Raw genomic sequence first — 18,847 nt, 5'->3', positions numbered from 1 at the left:
TTCTTCTTAGCTCTTGACAAATGTGCCTCGTGTCCCTGCATGGGGAACAGTGGCTCCAGCCCTCCCTGCTCTCATCTGCTGGACTCTGCATTCCCACACACGGCTCTCTCATTAATCATTTGACATCGCACACCATAACCCAATATGGCAACATGCCTCGGACTCTCCCATGACTCTTCAGAGCTTTTCTGAAGTGTGCTCCTGGGGTGTTTCTTGGGCACACAAAGGGGAGAGGGACTCTTAAAGCCCAGTCAGTTTGGAAAGTTCCCACTTTTCCTTTCCGTTGCTATGATAAGAAGCAAGGCAGGGAGGAAAGGGTTTATTTTGGCTTGCAGCTCCAGGTCACCAAGGGGAAGCTGGGACAGGAACTCGACCAAGTAGTCACATTGACACCCACAGTCAAAGGCAGAGAGAACGGAGTGCTCCCTGCTAGCTGCTTCCTTCTGCCTCCTGGGTTTCTTCACTTTTGCCCTGTGCAGGCCTAGCCTAGGGCATGGTGCTGCCCACAATAGGCTGAGTCTTCTCACATCAATTAACAATCAATCCACAGATACCCAGAGGTCAACCTAATCTAGACTAAGTGGGTCACTGAGACCCTCTTCCCAGATTATTCTAGATTGTGTCAAGTTGACAGTTACAATTCTTTCTGACTTGTCTCTACATCACATCCACAGGGGTCTCTTCAGCATTTTGAGTTGGCAAGAGAGAGGTAATGAAGCCTGCAGGTGGCCAGGTCATAGAGACCTGGGGTATGCCTGGGAACTCTATGGGTCCTTGACAGTCATTGGAAATTCCACTTTCCTCTTAAACACCAACTCCCAACCCCCTTTAACATCCTTTCTCAATTACTATTTTATAAGTCATTTGGCATGAACACTTTATTGCCTTGAAACAGAACTTTCTTAGAAGTTTTGATTATTATTGTGTGTGTGTGTGTGTGTGTGTGTGTGTGTGTGTGTGTGCGCGCGCGTGGTGGCGAGCAGCAGTGTATATGTGGAGATTAGAGGATAAACCTAAAATTATTCTGTCCTTCCACTTTTATGTGGGTTCTGGGGATTGAACTCAGGTCCTTGGGCTTGCAAAGCAAGCACATTTATTTCCCTGCTGAGCCATCTTGCTGGCCCCAAACCCCACATTTTCTATATCAGACACTACTCTTAACTAGAGGCCTTTGCACAAGTCAGGGGGGCTGCTTAGAGAAGCCGCTGAAATTGAAGGTAAAATCAAAATTGCATGTTATGAGTTTTGTTTTGTTTTTTCTTGAAGAAGTCCCATAGCATTGGAGAAGACACCAGAGAACGCAGAAATACAGTTAAAGTACACAGTAGCTGCCGAACAATCGTTTTCAGACATAAGTTGGTCTGTAGTCTCCCCCGAAACCTTTTGCAGTAGCAAAGAAGGCTTGTTCCTCGCACAACCATGGGACCGGCTTCAACCCTCATCATGCACACCTGTCATCCAACATCGGACTCCTAGCTCACCCTCCAGCCCCTGCCGCTCTAGGACCCGAACAGTCACTGCCTGTATTTCAGGGAGGGTCAAGTTGCAGGGCCTCACCACGGGCGAATCCCCTCTTCTTTTAACTCCACCCATGCTAAGAGTTGGTTAGAACCCAGACTCACCATCTACCCCACCCCCATCATTTCTTTGGACCCCGGACCCAGTCCCAAGATGAACACCTTTTGGACACCTGCCTGGGGTTCCCCTTTTAGCAGCTCAGCGACCACCTCGGGACACTCTGGCCCCCAAGTCAGAGGCCTCTTAACTCAGCAGAGGATAGTTCCGGGGCGGGATTCGGCGGCGCGCAGGAACCTACTCAGAGCGTCGCCATGACAACGTGGACGCATTCCCAGGCTACGCTGAAGGGCGTGCCCAAACAGTCCCCAAACCTGGAGGAAGCAGGACGGCTTTTGTTCTGGAGCGAGGGCGAACTTCTTAGGGCTCTGAGTGGGTGCAGAGCCTGAAAAAGATTTGAGGGCGCCACTTACTATGTGGGAAACCAGTGGCTTCCCCAGAGGAGCTGAGAAAGTTTGGCGACACCCAGAACTGGTGAGACCGACAGAGCAGCTGGGGGCGGGACCTCCTTCTGCACATTCTGCGACCCACACTCCCAGGTTCACACTTTGATTTACAGTACAGTTCATGCGCTAGCAAAGTTAGGCAGACTGCTAAAAAGAAGTTTTGATTCCCCCACTGCAACCATGATCAAATCTCAGCCAATAAGTTTGTCTGTACTTTCTATTATTTTGAAGAAGTTCCCATATGCCTTTATATCCATCCTTTAAAAAAGTGTATCTTTATTTATTCTTTGACAACTTTATACTTGTAAACAATGCATTTTGATCATATGAACTCCCAGCCCAGACCACAACCCTCAACACATCCCCTCTCCCTCCACTTCCTCTTTTGTTAATAACCCACTGACTCCAATTAGTGCTGCCTGATCTTGTTGCCTTGACCTTGTACAGTTAGGTCTTGTGCAGGTGGCCACAACTGCAGGGAGTTCGTGGGTGCCCTAGCCACGTCATGTCAGAAAACAGCATCCCACAGCGCTGCGTCCTCTGGCTCTTAGTCTTTCTGCCCTCCCTGTTTGATTTTCCTTGAGCACTGGGTCAGGAGTTGGCTTGCTATAGATGTTCTGTAAGGCTGAGCACTCGGTAGACATTGATCATCAGCACTTTGACCAGTTTTGAATCTCTGCATTAACTGCTGCCCACTGCAGAGAGCAGCTTCTCTGCCCAAGGTTGAGGGCTGTACTACTCTAGGTATAAATACTTATAAGGCAGTTTGGCAACATCTGGTTTAGCAAAACAACAGTAGCGGGTCCTTCTCTAGAGCGTGGACCTCCCCGGTCATGAGTTATTGGTTGGGTTTGTAGTAGCAGGCCGCCTGAATTCCTACTTGTGGAGAAGACTTCAAATCTAATCCAAAGGCACGGGAAGATTTCTACTGGATGTAGCCCTTCCCCCACCTGCATAGGTTCATTTTTGGGGGGTGTCCACTTCTCCCTCTTTCCTTACCATCATTACCACTTATTAAAACCTCATCTTGGGACTGGAAGGATTGCTCAATGGTTAGATATGCTTGCTTCCAAGCAAGATGATCTGAGTTTGATCTTTAAACCCATATGATGGAGAGAAGTGACTCAGGCAAGCTGTCATCCTCTGGCCTCCACATGTGTTTTGTGGCATGAGTGCGCGCGCACACACACACACACACACACACACACACACACACGTATAAAATTTAAATACTGGCATTAAGTAAGATTCACTTTCAGCCCTTCTCATAATTTTCCCAGCCAGAGAGACTCTTTCTTCTTTGGGTTTTCATGGACCTTTTTTCCACCCCTTTTTGAGTCCAGGTCTCATCTAACTTAAGATGGCCTAGAGTTCTCTATATATGATGACTTTGAGCTCCTGATCCCCCTGACTTTACCCCTCACGTGTTGGGATTGTAGGCGTGTGCCACCACACCCAACCGTGTTCTACCATCTTTATCTCTTTGTGTTCCACCCATCATTTTTGTGTGTGTGCCTTGATTTTGGTTTTGAGATAGAGTGTTATGCATCTTGGGCTGACTGCAAACTTGCTATGTACCCAAGGACGGCCTGGAATTTCTGATTCTCCTGCTTCCACCTCCCCAGTGCTGGAACTGCAAATGTGCACCACCAACCACACTCGGTTTGTGTGCAGTGCTAGGAGACTGGAGGGCCTCCTTCTTGCAGGCAAGCACTCTATCAACTGAGCTACACCCAGCTCTATGGATGTGTCTCAAACAGCAGGATTCTTAGGGGGAAGCCCCGGCGTCTGATCTTTGCATCTTCCACAGCCCTTGACACAGCTCTTAGTTCCCAGTGATTACTTGGTAACGGTTGACCTAGAGAATGGAACCTCACTGGGTGATCTAGCGGCTTGCTTTAGTTCTTTATGCTTTGTGCCCCGACAGGACAAGACTTCAGGACAGCAGGAGGCTCCCAGCTTCCAGCACTCTCAAACCCTCCGGCCCACACCCCCAGCATGGACCATCCCCCCACACCCCCAGCATGGATCATCCCCCCCACACCCCCAGCATGGACCATCCCACACCCCCAGAATGGACCATCCCCCACACCCCCAGCATGGACCATCCCACACACCCCCAGCATGGATCATCCCCCCACACCCCCAGCATGGACCATCCCCACACACCCCAGCATGGACCATCCCACACCCCCCCAGAATGGACCATCCCCCCACACCCCCAGCATGGACCATCCCCCCCACACCCCCAGCATGGATCATCCCCCCCACACCCCCAGCATGGATCATCTCACACACCCCCAGCATGGATCATCCCCCCCCACACCCCCAGCATGGATCCCCCCACACCCCCAGCATGGACCATCCCCCACACCCCCAGCATGGACCATCCCCCCACACCCCCAGCATGGACCATCCCCACACACCCCCAGCATGGACCATCCCCCCCACACTCCCAGCATGGATCATCCCCCCACACCCCCAGCATGGATCATCTCACACACCCCCAGCATGGATCATCCCCCCACACCCCCAGCATGGATCATCCCCCCACACCCCCAGCATGGATCATCCCCCCACACCCCCAGCATGGACCATCCCCACACACCCCCAGCATGGATCATCCCCCCACACCCCCAGCATGGACCATCCCCACACCCCCAGCATGGATCCCCCCACACACCCCCAGCATGGACCATCCCCCCACACACCCCCAGCATGGATCATCTCACACACCCCCAGCATGGATCATCCCCCCACACACCCCCAGCATGGACCATCCCCACACCCCCAGCATGGATCCCCCCACACACCCCCAGCATGGATCATCCCCCCACACCCCCAGCATGGACCATCCCCCCACACCCCCAGCATGGATCATCCCCCCACACCCCCAGCATGGATCATCCCCCCACACCCCCAGCATGGACCATCCCCCCACACCCCCAGCATGGATCATCCCCCCACACCCCCAGCATGTATCATCCCCCCCACACCCCCAGCATGGATCATCCCACACCCCCCAGAATGGACCATCCCCCCACACCCCCAGCATGGATCATCCCCCCCATACTCCCAGCATGGACCACCCCCCACACCCCCAGCATGGACCATCCCCCACACCCCCAGCATGGACCATCCCCCCACACCCCCAGCATGGATCATCCCCCCACACCCCCAGCATGGACCATCCCCCCACACCCCCCAGAATGGACCATCCCCCCACACCCCCAGCATGGACCATCCCCCCACACCCCAGCATGGATCATCTCACACACCCCCAGCATGGATCATTCCCCCACACACACACACTGCAAGATATTTCCATGCACCTACCTATATAAATGCATATTGCACTGCGTTTTAAAATAAAATCTTAGCATTTTCTTAGTAAAAACTCATTTCCTATCATTATATATATATATATAAAATTTGGTCACATAAGCCACAGTGTCACGGTCTGTTGTCACTATCCACTGTCTAACAGCAGCTAGGTTCTAGTAGCTGCATCCAGGCTAAGCATGAATGCTTGATCAATTTAAGGTTGGGCACCTCTGTCATCCAATTTTGGCTATGAGACTCTAACTTCTGGGAAAAGTCTGTAAACATCTTTCTCTCTACTAAGACATTACAGTGTCCTCTCTACTAAGTAGGGCACACAGAGACATACTATTGCATTAGCTACTTTTCTCATGCCTGACAAAAGCAACTGAAGGAAGATGGGTTCATTTTGGCTTAGCTTAAGAGAATAGTCCACCATGGGGGACGCCATGCCAATAGCAGTGTGAGGTGGCTGGCCACATTCTGTCTTCAGTCGGTGAAGCAGAGAGAGATGGATGCGGGTGCTCAGTTCATTTCCTACTTTTCTTTTTCAGTCCAAGCCCCCAGCCCATGGAATGGTGCTGCCCCAATCAGGGTGGGTATTTCCACTTCAGTTTAGCTAATCTGAAAAACTCCCTGAAAGACAAGCCAAGAGATTTGTCTCCTGGGTGATTCTAGACCCTGTTGGATTAATTGCCAATTTGAGCCATTGCCATATCTTTCTCAACTTCTGAACTTTGTAGTGTCCAAAAATTGTTTCTGGAGCTGCAGCATCCATCAGAAGTCACAAGGGGCGTTAGCATTTGGATGAAATGGATGGCATGGATAAGTGACCAGAAAGAAGGGCTGAATGGCACCATCTCACCTCTGCTTGTTGAGTACTTACATCCCATGATCTTATTCCTACTGCTTCATACACCTGACATACAATGATTTCGTGTGTGTGTGTGTGTGTGTGTACATGTGAAGACCAGAATACAATCTCCAGTGTCATTCCTCAATTATCACCCACCTTGTTTATTGAGACAGTCTCTCACTGGCTGATCAATAAGTCCCAGGGATCCTCCTGTCCTTGTTTCTCCAGCACTAGGACTGCAAGCTGGAGAAACCATGCCTGGCTCTTTTTATTTGGGTTATGGGGATCTAAAACTCAGGTCCTGATGCTTGCAAGGCAAACACTTTACCGACTGAGCTATCCCCCATCCACATTCCCAGGCTGATTTCTGAACCCTGGATGTTCAATCAACATAAGCCACGGCGCTGGAGCTTTTTAAGAATGTAGAATATTTGAGACCTCCTGAATCAGAAACTGCATTTTAATAAAATTTCACCAGGATATTTATAAGCTCATTAAAGTTCGAGAATTCTGAATCCCATGGATGCCCTGCAATTATGACTGGTCTAGATGGTCAATTACTTCCTCTATTCATGTGCCTACTGTAGTTGGCATTCGCAAGGACCAGACAGAGAGGTGCCCCAGGCCCCAGGAGAACAAGAAGAGAGGAGCATGACAACAGGCGTAGAAGCTGGTCACAAGTTTCCATGGAACAGAAGGGCCATTGATTCCTTGTTTAAATCTGCAGGGTCTTCACACTGTATCAGAAATAAGCTCAAAATGCTTAGGTTGCTTTCAGACATAGGCAGAACACCACTGCCACCTGGCTCCTACATTCTCTTTTTGCCCAACTCCCCCATTGCTCTTTCTCTGGCTGCAGTGTAGTATCTTAGTCAAGCTACTGATCCACGCTACTCCCATGGAGAGCTGAGGGTCCTGTCCTCTCCTCTTAGATCTTAATGAAACCATGACTGTTTTCATTGCCCAGTCGAGTCCCACCTGAATTTAAGATCTCAGAGTTTGTGAGATATAATAGCATGGTGGTTGTTTCAAGACACAAAGTTTGGGATAGGAGTTTACAGTGCAACATTAAGTAGTAGGGAACATGACTGACTCCTAGCCTGCTCCATCTATACAGTCCAGGACCAGCCAGGGAATGGTTACCACCCACAGTGGACTAGTCTTCTCACCTCAGTTAATCTGATCAAGATAATTTCCTTAGTCATTCCAAGAGACTAATCTATCCTAGATTATTTTTTACAGAAGGCTTGTCTCCAAGGTGATTCTAGATCCTGTCAAGTTGACAGTTAACACCATCATACTTGATATTTGAATATACTATTAATGATTTTTGTCTTGAAGATTTTTTATTGTTATTTGGTTTTTCGAGACAGGGTTTCTCTGTGTATCCCTGACTGTCCTGGAACTCACTCTGTAGACCAGGCTGGCCTTGAACTCACAGAGATCCTCCTGCTTCTGCCTCCCGAGTGCTGGCATTAAGGTGTTAGCCACCACCGCCCAGCTTGAAGACTTTTACAATGCTGTATTTAGCTAATGATCCTTCCAATCTCCTATAATCCTTTATGATCTTTCTTTCATTCTTGCTCCCATGGTTTCCCTGAAACATGGAGAGGGGTTCAATTCCCAGCACCCACATGGTGGTTCACGACCGTCTATAACTTCAGTTCCCAGGGATCCGAAATCTTCCTTTGACTTCTACAGGCTCCAGGCATGTAGTACACATGCACATAAGATAAAATATATCAATCTTTTAAAAGTTGTATTTAAAAAATAAGGTAAGACACAGCAGAGAAAGTTTGTCTCTCCTCCCTTGTGACTGGAATTTCGGTTTGAAGTCAGGAATCTTGGATGTAGACCTTTGCAGGCATCATCTGTTGATGGATACTGATGGTGTCAGTTGGGAATCTAAACGAAGATCTCAGACAACTACTTTTTCCTTTTTAAACTTATTTGTCTTTTGTAACGTGTACTCTTCCTGCCCGCTGCCTGGGTCCTGTTGCCGCTTTCAGCCCTCAAATAACACACAAGACACTATATTAAATATGAAGCTGTTGGCTGTTTGCTTGGTTTCTTATCGGCTAGCTCTGACTTGATTATTAACTCATAATTATTAATATATATTTTATAAGGACTTACCTTTTTGAGGACCCATTCCTGAGCACCCGTTGCTCCTGGGCGATCACATGGCGACCAGTCTCTTCACTGAATCCTCCTAGAGTCCTAGTCCCACCTATCTTGCTTTCCTATTGGTCAACAGTGCTTTATTGACACATACACAGGACTTCCCCATCAGTCCTTTTTGTCTTTCACGTCATGCCTCCCAATCCTATCTCCCATCCCCTCATACCCACCCTGCCCCTGCAGCCTCTCCCAGTCCCTGCAAAATAAAACAAAATAAAATTTAAGGAAAAAATAAAGAAAGAAGAAAGGGGCAATCTCATCATGGAAGCTTCAATGTGACACAGTGAGTCATACAGTAAACCCCTTTATCCATGCATGTTTACATGCAGGCGTTCATTGCAAAGAATCACCAGTCTGGTCTCTGCTACATCATTGATGCTGGGCTCTCACTGGGACTCTCCCTGGACATCCCATTTCAGTCAACTATTTACATGCACTGAATTCTGTTCTTTCTTAAAACAAAAACCAAATAAGCAAAACAAAAAACTTACTAAATTTATTCTTTGGCAATCCCATACACGTATATAGTACATTCTCTTATACATGGTTAGTTAGTATGTGTCACGGCACACATGTGGAAAGCAGTGGGTACCAGAGAGGTCAGCTCTCTCCTTCTACCCACTGGAACCTGAGGGTTAAACTCAGGTGGTCAGTCTGGGGGTGAGTGCCATTACTTGCTAAGCTAGTTTACTGGATATATTCACTATGTATTTTATATATTTGTACATAATGTGTTCTCTCTCTGAACCCCACCCTGGGTGTCTTTTAGTCTTTCTGCCTACAAGTTCTTTTCTCCCACCCATATGTTCTCGTTTTATTACCAGCTGAGTGTGACCAGGGCTTTGGAACTACGTAGGCTCAGCAGCAGATACGGGACTGAAGACAATGTCTGTCCCTTTACTACATGGTGATGCCAGAAGATGTGTATTTACCACCTGCTGTGTAAACGAAGAAACCCAAGGCTCTAGGGTCCAAGTAACCTGCCTGAGGTCCTATATCAATTGGTGATTAAGTCAGGATTTGAGTCCAGTTTTGCTGTTACCAATATTCTTTTTTTTTGACGGTCCTAAATTGTTTATTGGGTATGAATTTTACAAACATCACATGTATTAGTGGTAACGGTGGATCTGCAGAGTATTACACCTTCTCCAGGATGCACGGCGAGAGCCACCAATAGAGTGGTAGAACTTGTGGCCTTTTCCAAGGCCACGGCTCTTGCGGCCAGCAGATGTCAGTCCACGCATCTCTCTGTGCTTGTGGACTAGTTTGGTGATCTACTGAGTGTCAGGGTTCCTTCTGATAGCTTTATGGAAAGGATCAATGAGATTAACCTCAAAAAACTTACATGTGGAATCTTCACCAACCCAGTAAGAATCCAGACCTCTTAAAGCCCCACAATGACGCCCAGCTCTCTCCTCAGCAACAGACTAAAAGCTTCTGGCAAACTTTAGCTGGTTAACACCATGATGAACAGGCTTGCTGTATGTTGCACCCTTAGGAACTGGGTGTTTGTGGCCACCACGGTGGACACGAATCCTGTATATGACATAACCTTGCTTGGCCTTGTACCTCAGCCTTCACGCTTTATCAGGCCGGGTGGTGCGGGGAGCCCTGTGCAGCGCAGAGAGCTGGCGGTGTTGCCAGCAACCAGCAATGGACCCTCAGCAGGAAGCGCATCACATCAGACTGCTTTTTCCTCCATAGCTCCTGGATGTACTTGTATGCATTCATCCTGGCTCACTTGATGGCTGCTGCCAGAAGAAAAGCCCAATATTCTTTAGAAACTTTATAATACTTACATATTTATGTATATATGTATGTATGTATTTATGCGTTTGTTTATCGTGTGTGTGTGTGTGTGTGTGTGTGTGTGTGTGTGTGTGTGTGTAGGCATGTATGGAGGTCAGAGAAAAAGTTAACAAAGTAACTTCTCCTTCCACATTATGGCATACAGGGATTGAACTCGGATCGTCAGACTTGGGGGCAAGCACCTTTACATGCTGAGCCCTCTCACCTCACCCCACCCCACAAGTATTCTGTTTTTCTTACCAGATGCCATGTGGGTTTCTCTGGGAAGGTTGGGCGCTCCTGACCTTCCATAGAGCGAAGATAAGGCCTTGAAAGCACTAATAACACTCTTTCAGGTGTGGTTTTATTTGCTCTTTTATTTGCTCTGCTTTAACTCTCATATTTCATATAAATATTCAAAAGAATGCTGACAAGTGGTGGAGGAAAATACAAAAAGTAAAGAAGAAACCGCCTCCCAGAGAAAGCAGTCTGTATTTCTAGAAAGCAAACACAGAGGCTGGACCATAAAAACCTCATTAAAATGTGAATGTTAAACCTTTGTAGCTCAGTGCTCAATAGGAAACCACTCTCACCCATTATTTACGGCTCATCAATCAAACATTAGTTCTGCTCTCAGTAATGCTGCCGTCCAGAGCACAGGTCTTTCCGAGTAGTTGATTCCATGCCTCTGATGGAGACCTTAGATTTAGACACCTGGAGCAGCCGATGTCTTCCTCCTTTCTCCATTATGTCCTCCCAGAAGTCTCAAATATTACTTTCTCAGGGAAGCCTTGCTAGAAGGCAAGTGTATTAGTCAGGGTTCTCTAGAAGAACAGAATTTATAGAATGAATCCATCCATCCATCTATCTATCTGTCTGTCTATCATCTATCTTATCATACATGTATCTATCATCTTATCATAAATCTATTTATCATCTATCTTTCTACCTTATCATACATCTATCTATCTATCAATCATCTATATAGGAGATTTATTAGAATGGCTTACAGGCTGTGGTCCAGCTAGTCCAACAATGGCTGTTTACCAATAGAAGGTCCAAGAATCCAGTAGTTGCTCAATTCCTAAGGTTTGATGTCTCAACTGGTCTACAACATACACCAGAATCCTGAAGAAGTAGGCTCTAATGCCCATGAAGGAATGGACTTCTCAGTGAAAGCAAGAGCAGGCGGGCAAGGAGAGAAGATACTGGGTCATTCTTCTCTCCATCACTGGTTCTTTCCACTCTGGCTGGTTTCATTCTCAATGAGAATGTCCCCATGCTCTGGAAAAGACTGCCATCCTGCTATTAGTTTGATCGTGATGTCAATATATAGGATGTGTTGGTGTCACTCCTCTTGATGAGAATGAGTCCCATGCCAGTCTCAGAACCAGTCACCGCTTACTTGATTGAAGGATGCTGACGCCACTCCCCTGTTGGGTCATGTGATAACTCTTGGGCTGCTCTTCCTGAAAGCCCCAACAAGGTCCATGGTCTGAAAATGGATGAGAAAAGTTTGTGTAATTAAAAGGAAGAATGGGGGCTGACTGGCCAAACTATACATAGCTGCAGGCTTGACCCTTGTAAAATAAGGATATTCAGATGTGCTTGGTGGGACAGGTAGGGCTTAGCAAATGTACAAATCCACCAGGCTTGATTGTCTGATACCTTCCTACATTCTCATTCTCATTCTCATTCTCATTCTCATTCTCATTCTCATTCTCTTCTCATTCTCATTCTCATTCTCATTCTCATTCTCTCTCTCTCTCTCTCTCTCTCTCTCTCTCTCTCTGTGTGTGTGTGTGTGTGTGTACATTGTATAGGCATGTGAGCACATGTGTGATGTATGTGAAGTCCAGAAGTCAGTCTCAGGAGTCATATTCTTCAGAAACCATACACCTTGATTATTTATTCATTTAGAAACAAGGTCTCTTACTGCAACCCAAGGCTCACAGATAAAGCTAGACTGGCTGACCAGCAAGCCTCTCACCTGCTCATCTCCACCTCTCCTGAACTAGGATCACAGATATATACCACCAAGCCTGGCTTTTTATGTGGGTGCTGGGGGGTCAAACTCAGGTCTTCATGCTTATCTTACAATCACTTTACCAGGGGAACCATCTTCATAGCATCGCTACATACTTTGCATAGCGTTTACTAAAGTCTTAAAAAAATTCCCACTCTGCATTCTACAGTTGCTTGTGTCTGCTAACCAACATTTGTGGTGATGCAGGACTCTCAAATACATGGCAGCCTCGGTTTGTCTTTTTAGCCTCCTGGAGTGGGTGCAGTCAGAACACATTAGTCTCTCTATATGGGACTGAGGTTGGCAAAGGTAATTTCCTCAGTCCTCCATCACCCTAATGTAGCACCTGGAGCAGAGCAGGTGCTCAGTAAATATTTGTCAAATAATGTAAATTCTCTACTAAGTCTTTTCCTTGCTGTGAGGAAACAAAACAAAACAAAAACAATGATAAGATGTAACTGGAGAAATATTTTTTAAAAGGGTCTCCAGCCAGCTTGGCAAATCCTCGTTACAAAGTGAAGAAAATGAGACAATTTTCTAATTCGGTGTGATGGTTAATGTTATCACCTTGGCAGGCTCTAGAATTTCCATGGAGACAAACCTCTGGGCATGTCTGCGAGGGAAATTAGGTTAACTGAGACAGGAGGATCAGCCTGAATGTGGGCAGCACCATCCCATGGGCTGGGGTCCGGGACTGGGTAAAAAGGAGAAAGTGAGTTCATCTCTCTGTTCCCTGACCATGGATGCCATGTGACCTGCCGTCTCGTGATCCTGCCTCCATGTCTTTCCTACCGTGATGGACTGTACCCTCAGACCATGAGCCAAGCTAAACTCTTTTGCCCTAAGTTGCCCAATGTTGGGTAACATGCGTAGCCCAATGGGCCCCACTTTTTATAAGGTCTCATGCTTGCAATAAAAAAAGTGACTGATACATTTTCAGTCAGCATCAAGTCGGACTGACTGTGCCGTAACCAGCTCTCTACAAAAGCAACACTCTTTGGTACCATCAGGAAAGATGCTCATTTGTGCACACATGATTGTGTTTAGCCAAACAAAAGAGGGAACTAACTCCTCAACCCATTTGGACAAGTAGGAAGCTCCATGCAAGAACCAAGCTCCAGACCAGTGCCTGCCTAACATCCACAAACCCCAGGTTTGGTCCAGCACCACATAAAACCGGGTGTGGTGGACATGTCTGTAATCGCAGCACTGGGGACGTGGAGGTAGGAAGACCAGACCTTCAAGGCTATCCTCAGCTATATCATAGGAATTAAAGGTAAATCTGGGCTAGAGACGCTCTCTTAAAAAGTAAGTGCTAGGAGTTGGTCAAGAGGCTTGTTTAGACCTTTAAGGATCTGTATGTACTGCAGGGGGACAAAGTATTTTAAAGGACATGCTGAAGGAAAAGGGAGAGGAGGAAAGATTTCTTTCCCTTTGGGCACTAGGTAAAGTTTTCGTTAAATTTTTTTGTTTCCTGAGCGCTGTGTTTACCCTTTCAACCTGCCTCAGTGAGGTTCTACGTGTGTCTGCAAATGGGCTGGGGAGATGGCTCAGTCTATGAGCTGCTTGCTGTGCAAGCATGAGACCTTATAAAAAGTGGGACCCGGTGGGCTACACATGTTACCCAACATTGGGCAGCCTGAGATAGGAGGACCCCTGGGGCTCAGTTACTAGCACTATAGCCAAATAATGAGCTTCAGGTTCACTGAGAGACCCTGCCTCAAAAAGGAAGGAGAAAGTGATTGAAGATGTCATCTACTGCTGATCTATACAAACCTCCCCACAGGCTCACAGGCTCACAGGCTCACAGGCTCACAGGCTCACAGGCTCACAGGCTCACAGGCTCACAGGCTCACAGGCTCACAGGGGAAAACAGGCTCCCCTGTCTTCAGGATAACTGCAAGACTCTGTTGGGAAAACACACTGAATTTCTGGGGCTCTGATGGTTGGGACTTTGGTTTAGATGAAACACTTTGCTATATAGCATGACTGGGGAACTGGGTTAGAATTAGGAACTAAGAAGCTGTTGACATAAAAGAATGGTTCCTCCCTTTCACAGGGAGGGTGACACTGGAGCTTGGAGAATGCACAATTCAGTATTTCCCCATAATGGCTACCACAGTATCTACAGTCTGGCTCTCACACCAAGCAGTACCCTTTGCTGGGCTGTCTGGGTGCACCATATACACTTGGGTGTGGTGACAATGGTAGGTCATAATCCTGGCATTCAGGATGGTCAGAAGTTCAAGGTCATCCCTGGCTACAAAATGAATTTGGGGCCAGGATGGGCCTGAGACTACCAAAAAAAAAAAAGGAGTATCTTTTGCAGAGTTTGGGGTGTCAAATGTTGCTTAAGGGCCCCCTGAGTTAGAGCCTTTGTCCCTGGGGTAGAACTAGGGAAAGTTAGGGAAAGTGGTGGTTTCTAGTCTTTGGTCATAAGGGACATAACCTCAGAGGAGAGTGCTGAACCCTGACTTCTTTCTCTTTGTCCCCAGGCCTCTTTAGCCAGTAAGGTTAGCCCAGCATGCACTCTCAACACTCCAAGCATAGTGGGCTGATCTGGCACAGGCTCAAAGGAATGGGCCCTCCAGAGCCCTCCAGACTACAAAAGCAAACCGACCCTTTTCTCTTTATGTGTGGATTAGCTGCTGTGCTTATTGCAGTAGTGAACACTAAGTAAAAGAGATTTATGTTACTTCAAACTGTCCTGTAGGACACAGTAGGCATGGACTTCTGTTTGCTTAAACGTCAGCCTGGGAAGAGTTAACTGGTTAGTAGAGAGAGCCTAGACCAGCTGTGGGAATCCCAACACTGGGAAAACTGAGGCAGGAGGTTTGTGAGTTCAAAGCCAGCCTGGGCTATATAGTGAGACTCTGTCTCCATCGGCAATAGAGGATTAAAAAGAAAAAAAAGTGTTGCCTACCTTGTCTCTGCTCACGGCTTAGATCCTTAGACTTCGGAGAGAGTACTGTGATTTGGAGGGGAAAAAGGGAGGTTGCAGCTGCCTCCAGATCTATGACTGGGGTCCCTCCCCCTCTCTCCTCCCAGCCAGCCCTGAGCTCTCTTCCCCCATTCCCTCCCTGCTATTCCCAGCGGGTGGAGTCCTGAGCAGTCCTTATCAATGGGCACGAGCCGGTGAGCACTCTCGTTACCTCCTTCAGAGAGCGGCAGTGGATCTGGTGGGATTGGGTAGGTTCAGCCATGGTTTCACTGGGCCTGGGGTCCGCCCAGGGTCCTGGACGCCACGTACGACGTTGAGAGGGTCGCCGAAATAGACACCGAGTCCCCGAGTGGCCAGAACACAAAGGTGAACAAGGATCGGAGGAGCACTGGACTGGCACCATGAGCCTCTGGCTGCCATCGCGGGGGCCACGGTCGCTGCTGCTGCTGCTGCTACTCGCCAGATCAGCACACACTGTGAGTACGCGCCCCTCCAGGACGCGGACCCGAGCCACCAGTCCGCGTTCCTCTACTGGGTCCTAGGAATCATGGGGAGCAGCCGATGTTGCCTCCCTTAACAATGACATCGTTCACTCTGTCGGAGCCCACTTCAGAGTCCCCTTTTCCAAAGGCAAAACTTCCTGGGCTCTTTGTCCCAGGTGAGGCAGATCTAGGCTCAGATCCCTCGCCCTTCACTCATCCCTTCTGGCCGCTGAGCCCACTTCTTTCCAGGAGATAACTCTGCAGCAGCCCCGGCAATGTTAAGTATGCTGCACGCATGCCCTCTAGTGCTTCATTAAAACCCCCTTTGCCCTTTTTGAGACCCCGGTCACTCAGATTTTGCAAGCAAGGAGACCAAGGCTCAGAAAAGGGCGGGAGAGGCTTACCCCACGTCAGAAAAAAAAAAAAAGTCAGAACCCACGTTCTTCAGGCTAGCTGGCGGTTTTACACGCTCCGGGTTGCAGATGGGAAATTTTAGAAACCTGAGTAGAGCTTTTTTTGCGTCTGTGGTGGGACCATTTGCAGTCCCGTGTGTCGTCTACTCCCCCCACCCCCGGGGGACTGTCTTTCTAAAGTCTGTGCCTGTGGGCTCCTGGGAGCAGCGGGTTGCAACGAACTCAGGGCAGGAGAAGAAGAAAGTTGGAGCAGAGAGAAGCCAGAGGGTGGTTTGTGTTTCTTTCCCATAGAAACCCTGGGAACTTTGGGCGCCTTCCCCTGGGATATCTGGAGAGACAGACTGCATTGAGGCTGTCAGGATGGAAAGAGCTGAGAAGGTCAAGGCTGCCGGGCTGAGGACTCCAGGGTTACTCCTCCCGACAAGCTCTGGAGAGTGTCACCCTCACCCCCCACCCCTGCCCGAGGTCTGCGCCCTAAGAAACCACTGGGAATAGATCCCGTCTAGGTCAATGACTTAGTTTCCCGTTTCCTGAGGCATCTGTGCCCCTCCAGAGCTGCAGGAACAGCCTCGACTTTCATTTTTTGTCTCAAAGGGATGCTCCGGGTTATCTCAGGAATAAACAGATGGGGAAACTGAGGCTTTGCTTGGTTCAAGTCTTCACTGCACCTTGGAATGCTGCTTGTGTATAATATGTTCAAGTCCTTCATTTTACAGAAGATCAAAAGCCCTCAGAGAGGGATTTGCTTCATAGCCTCATGTCAGGAGCAGGGCTGGGACTAGAGCCCAGATTCCTAACTTCGAAAAGTTTGTGTGTGTGTGTGTGTGTGTGAGAGAGAGAGAGAGAGAGAGAGAGAGAGAGACAGACAGACAGACAGACAGAGACAGAGACAGAGACAGAGACAGACAGACAGACAGACAGACAGAGGACCTGAGGTTTGTTTGGTCCTTTATGGATTTGCATGCCATTTACATATGCACCATGTGTATCTCTAGAAATCTTCACATGGGCCTCTGGTTATTGTATGAGCTTATCCTGGCCTGCGATTCTATCTCTTAGGGTTTGTGGCAGAAAACGCCTTTAATAAATGAGGGTGGAATTGACCTACTTTGTTTGGACAGTTTCCCAGCTTCCGCAACGTTTTCCTTTTGCTTGTTTGACTCTGGGGAGTCAGGCATTGGATCTTGAAAGTCAAAGATAGTAAAGATAATTTCTTCCTTCCTTTTGGATTTCCCTCAGAGGGATGTCCAAAGAGACTGTTGAGGCTGAAGCACTTGTTCCTACATCCTTCCCTGGCCTCTTCCTTCAGGGGAGGTTCGGGAGCGTCCTTTGCAAGCAGACACTGAAAATTTTGATGACTGCTGAAGAGGCCACCTTTGTTTTGTTTGCTTGTTTTTCCATAGGAAACTGAGCACAGTGCCTTCTCCACTGCCTTGCTCCGTACATGAGGGCTTCCACCTGGGACAATGACACCTGCTCTCCCAGCACTGTCCCACCAGACACATGCTGAAGCTTGAGCACTTGTCTTGTTCAGTTTTTTCTGTAGGACCTGCCCCACTGTAGGAGGGAGTCTATGGACATGTGCTCAGTGAATGATGGTGAATGGTTGAGATGACATCAGGGTCCACAGGACAGTGTCGTTTGTGCAGATAAGTGAGTGTGTGAGTGTGTGTGTGTACAGGTGTGTGTGTACAGGTGTGTGTGTACAGATGTGTGCGTGTGTACAGGTGTGTGCATGTGTACAGGTGTGTGCGTGTGGATGAGGAGTCCAGAGAGAAACTTCTGGCTTTTATTCCTCAAGTGCTGTCCACCTTGTTTTTTGAGGCAAGGTCTCTCACTGGCCTGGGACTCACCAAGTAAGCTGGGCTTGCTGGTTGGTAAGCCCCAGGGACATTCCTATCTCCCCTTCCCAGCACAGGTTAGTGTGGTTGGTTTTAATGTCAATATGAGACAAATTAGAACCACCAGGCATGCATGGTACACAGATATACATTCAGGCAAATACCCACATATATTGAACACCTTTTTAAAATTATTAGACTCTTCATACTAGTTCTGTTGTTTCTTATTATAACATTTTATCAATGTATTTTGATCATATCTTTCCTTACTTAGTCTCCTAACTCTGCCCGGATCCATCCCTACCTCCCAAATTTATCTCTCTCTCTCTCTCTCTCTCTCTCTCTCTCTCTCTCTCTCTCTCTCTCTCTCTCTCTCTCTCTCTCTCCCACTGAGTGTAATTTGTGCCGTGGAAAATCCACTGGAGCATGGGGAACCTTCCAGGGTTCACACCCTTGAAGAAAGCTGACCCCATCTCCATATCAGTGATTACCTGCCTGTAGCTCCTCAGCCAGAGGTGGCATCTCGAAAGTCCCTCCCCATCCATGCCGATATGTTGACTGGCTTGATTTGTTTAGGCAACCACAGCTGCAGTGAGTTTGTGTGTACCATTGCCCTGGCAGGTCAGAAAAACACTGCCTTATGGCAGTCCTCTGTAGCTTCTGGCTCTTGATTCAAACAAGGTTTCTTAGCTTTGACACAACTTTTTTGAGATAAGTTTCATGTAGCCCAGGATAGCCTCCAATTCCCTATAATTAAGGATGATCTTGAACCTCTGATCTTCCTGCTTCTGCCTTCTGAATACGAGTGTGTGCCACCATGCCAAATGTATGCTATGCGGGGGGGGATTGGAACCCAGGACTTCATGCCCGCTAGCAAGCACTCTACCAACTGAGCCACATCCCAGGCCAACCTTGACACTGTTGACATGGGCACCAGATGTAGCAGTTCTAAGCCTTGACACTGTTGACATGGGCAC

At 47.9% G+C, this 18,847-nt stretch overlaps 2 protein-coding genes and 1 pseudogene across 5 annotated transcripts in view; 1 reads left to right on the top strand and 2 right to left on the bottom strand.

Annotated features, from left to right (window-relative positions):
* The window catches only part of Cfap221 (cilia and flagella associated protein 221), a 74,884-nt gene extending 73,071 nt beyond the window's left edge, over nucleotides 1–1,813 (bottom strand). For 2 of the 3 annotated variants that reach the window (XM_040738604.1, XM_040738606.1), the window contains exon 1: nucleotides 1,695–1,813. The gene's annotated coding sequence lies outside the window, so the exon portion shown is untranslated. Of the gene's footprint in view, nucleotides 1–1,679 lie in introns of all 3 variants that reach the window. The other variant, XM_040738605.1, reaches the window with a different exon arrangement.
* Nucleotides 1,814–8,860: 7,047 nt separating this feature from the next.
* On the bottom strand, nucleotides 8,861–10,179 carry LOC101823806 (annotated as a pseudogene).
* Nucleotides 10,180–15,483: 5,304 nt separating this feature from the next.
* Nucleotides 15,484–18,847, top strand: part of Sctr (secretin receptor) — a 51,279-nt gene continuing 47,915 nt past the window's right edge. For both annotated transcript variants that reach the window (XM_040738587.1, XM_013113496.3), the window contains exon 1: nucleotides 15,484–15,610. In XM_040738587.1, coding sequence (XP_040594521.1) covers nucleotides 15,536–15,610 — 75 coding nt within the window. In that variant the 5' untranslated portion in view covers nucleotides 15,484–15,535. The remainder of the gene's footprint in view (nucleotides 15,611–18,847) is intronic.

Source organism: Mesocricetus auratus, unplaced genomic scaffold (genome assembly GCF_017639785.1).
Source record: "Mesocricetus auratus isolate SY011 unplaced genomic scaffold, BCM_Maur_2.0 Super-Scaffold_100676, whole genome shotgun sequence".
Lineage (NCBI taxonomy): Eukaryota > Metazoa > Chordata > Mammalia > Rodentia > Cricetidae > Mesocricetus > Mesocricetus auratus.
Note: the sequence above shows the minus strand (reverse complement) of the source record. Positions and strands in the feature narration are given on the sequence as shown.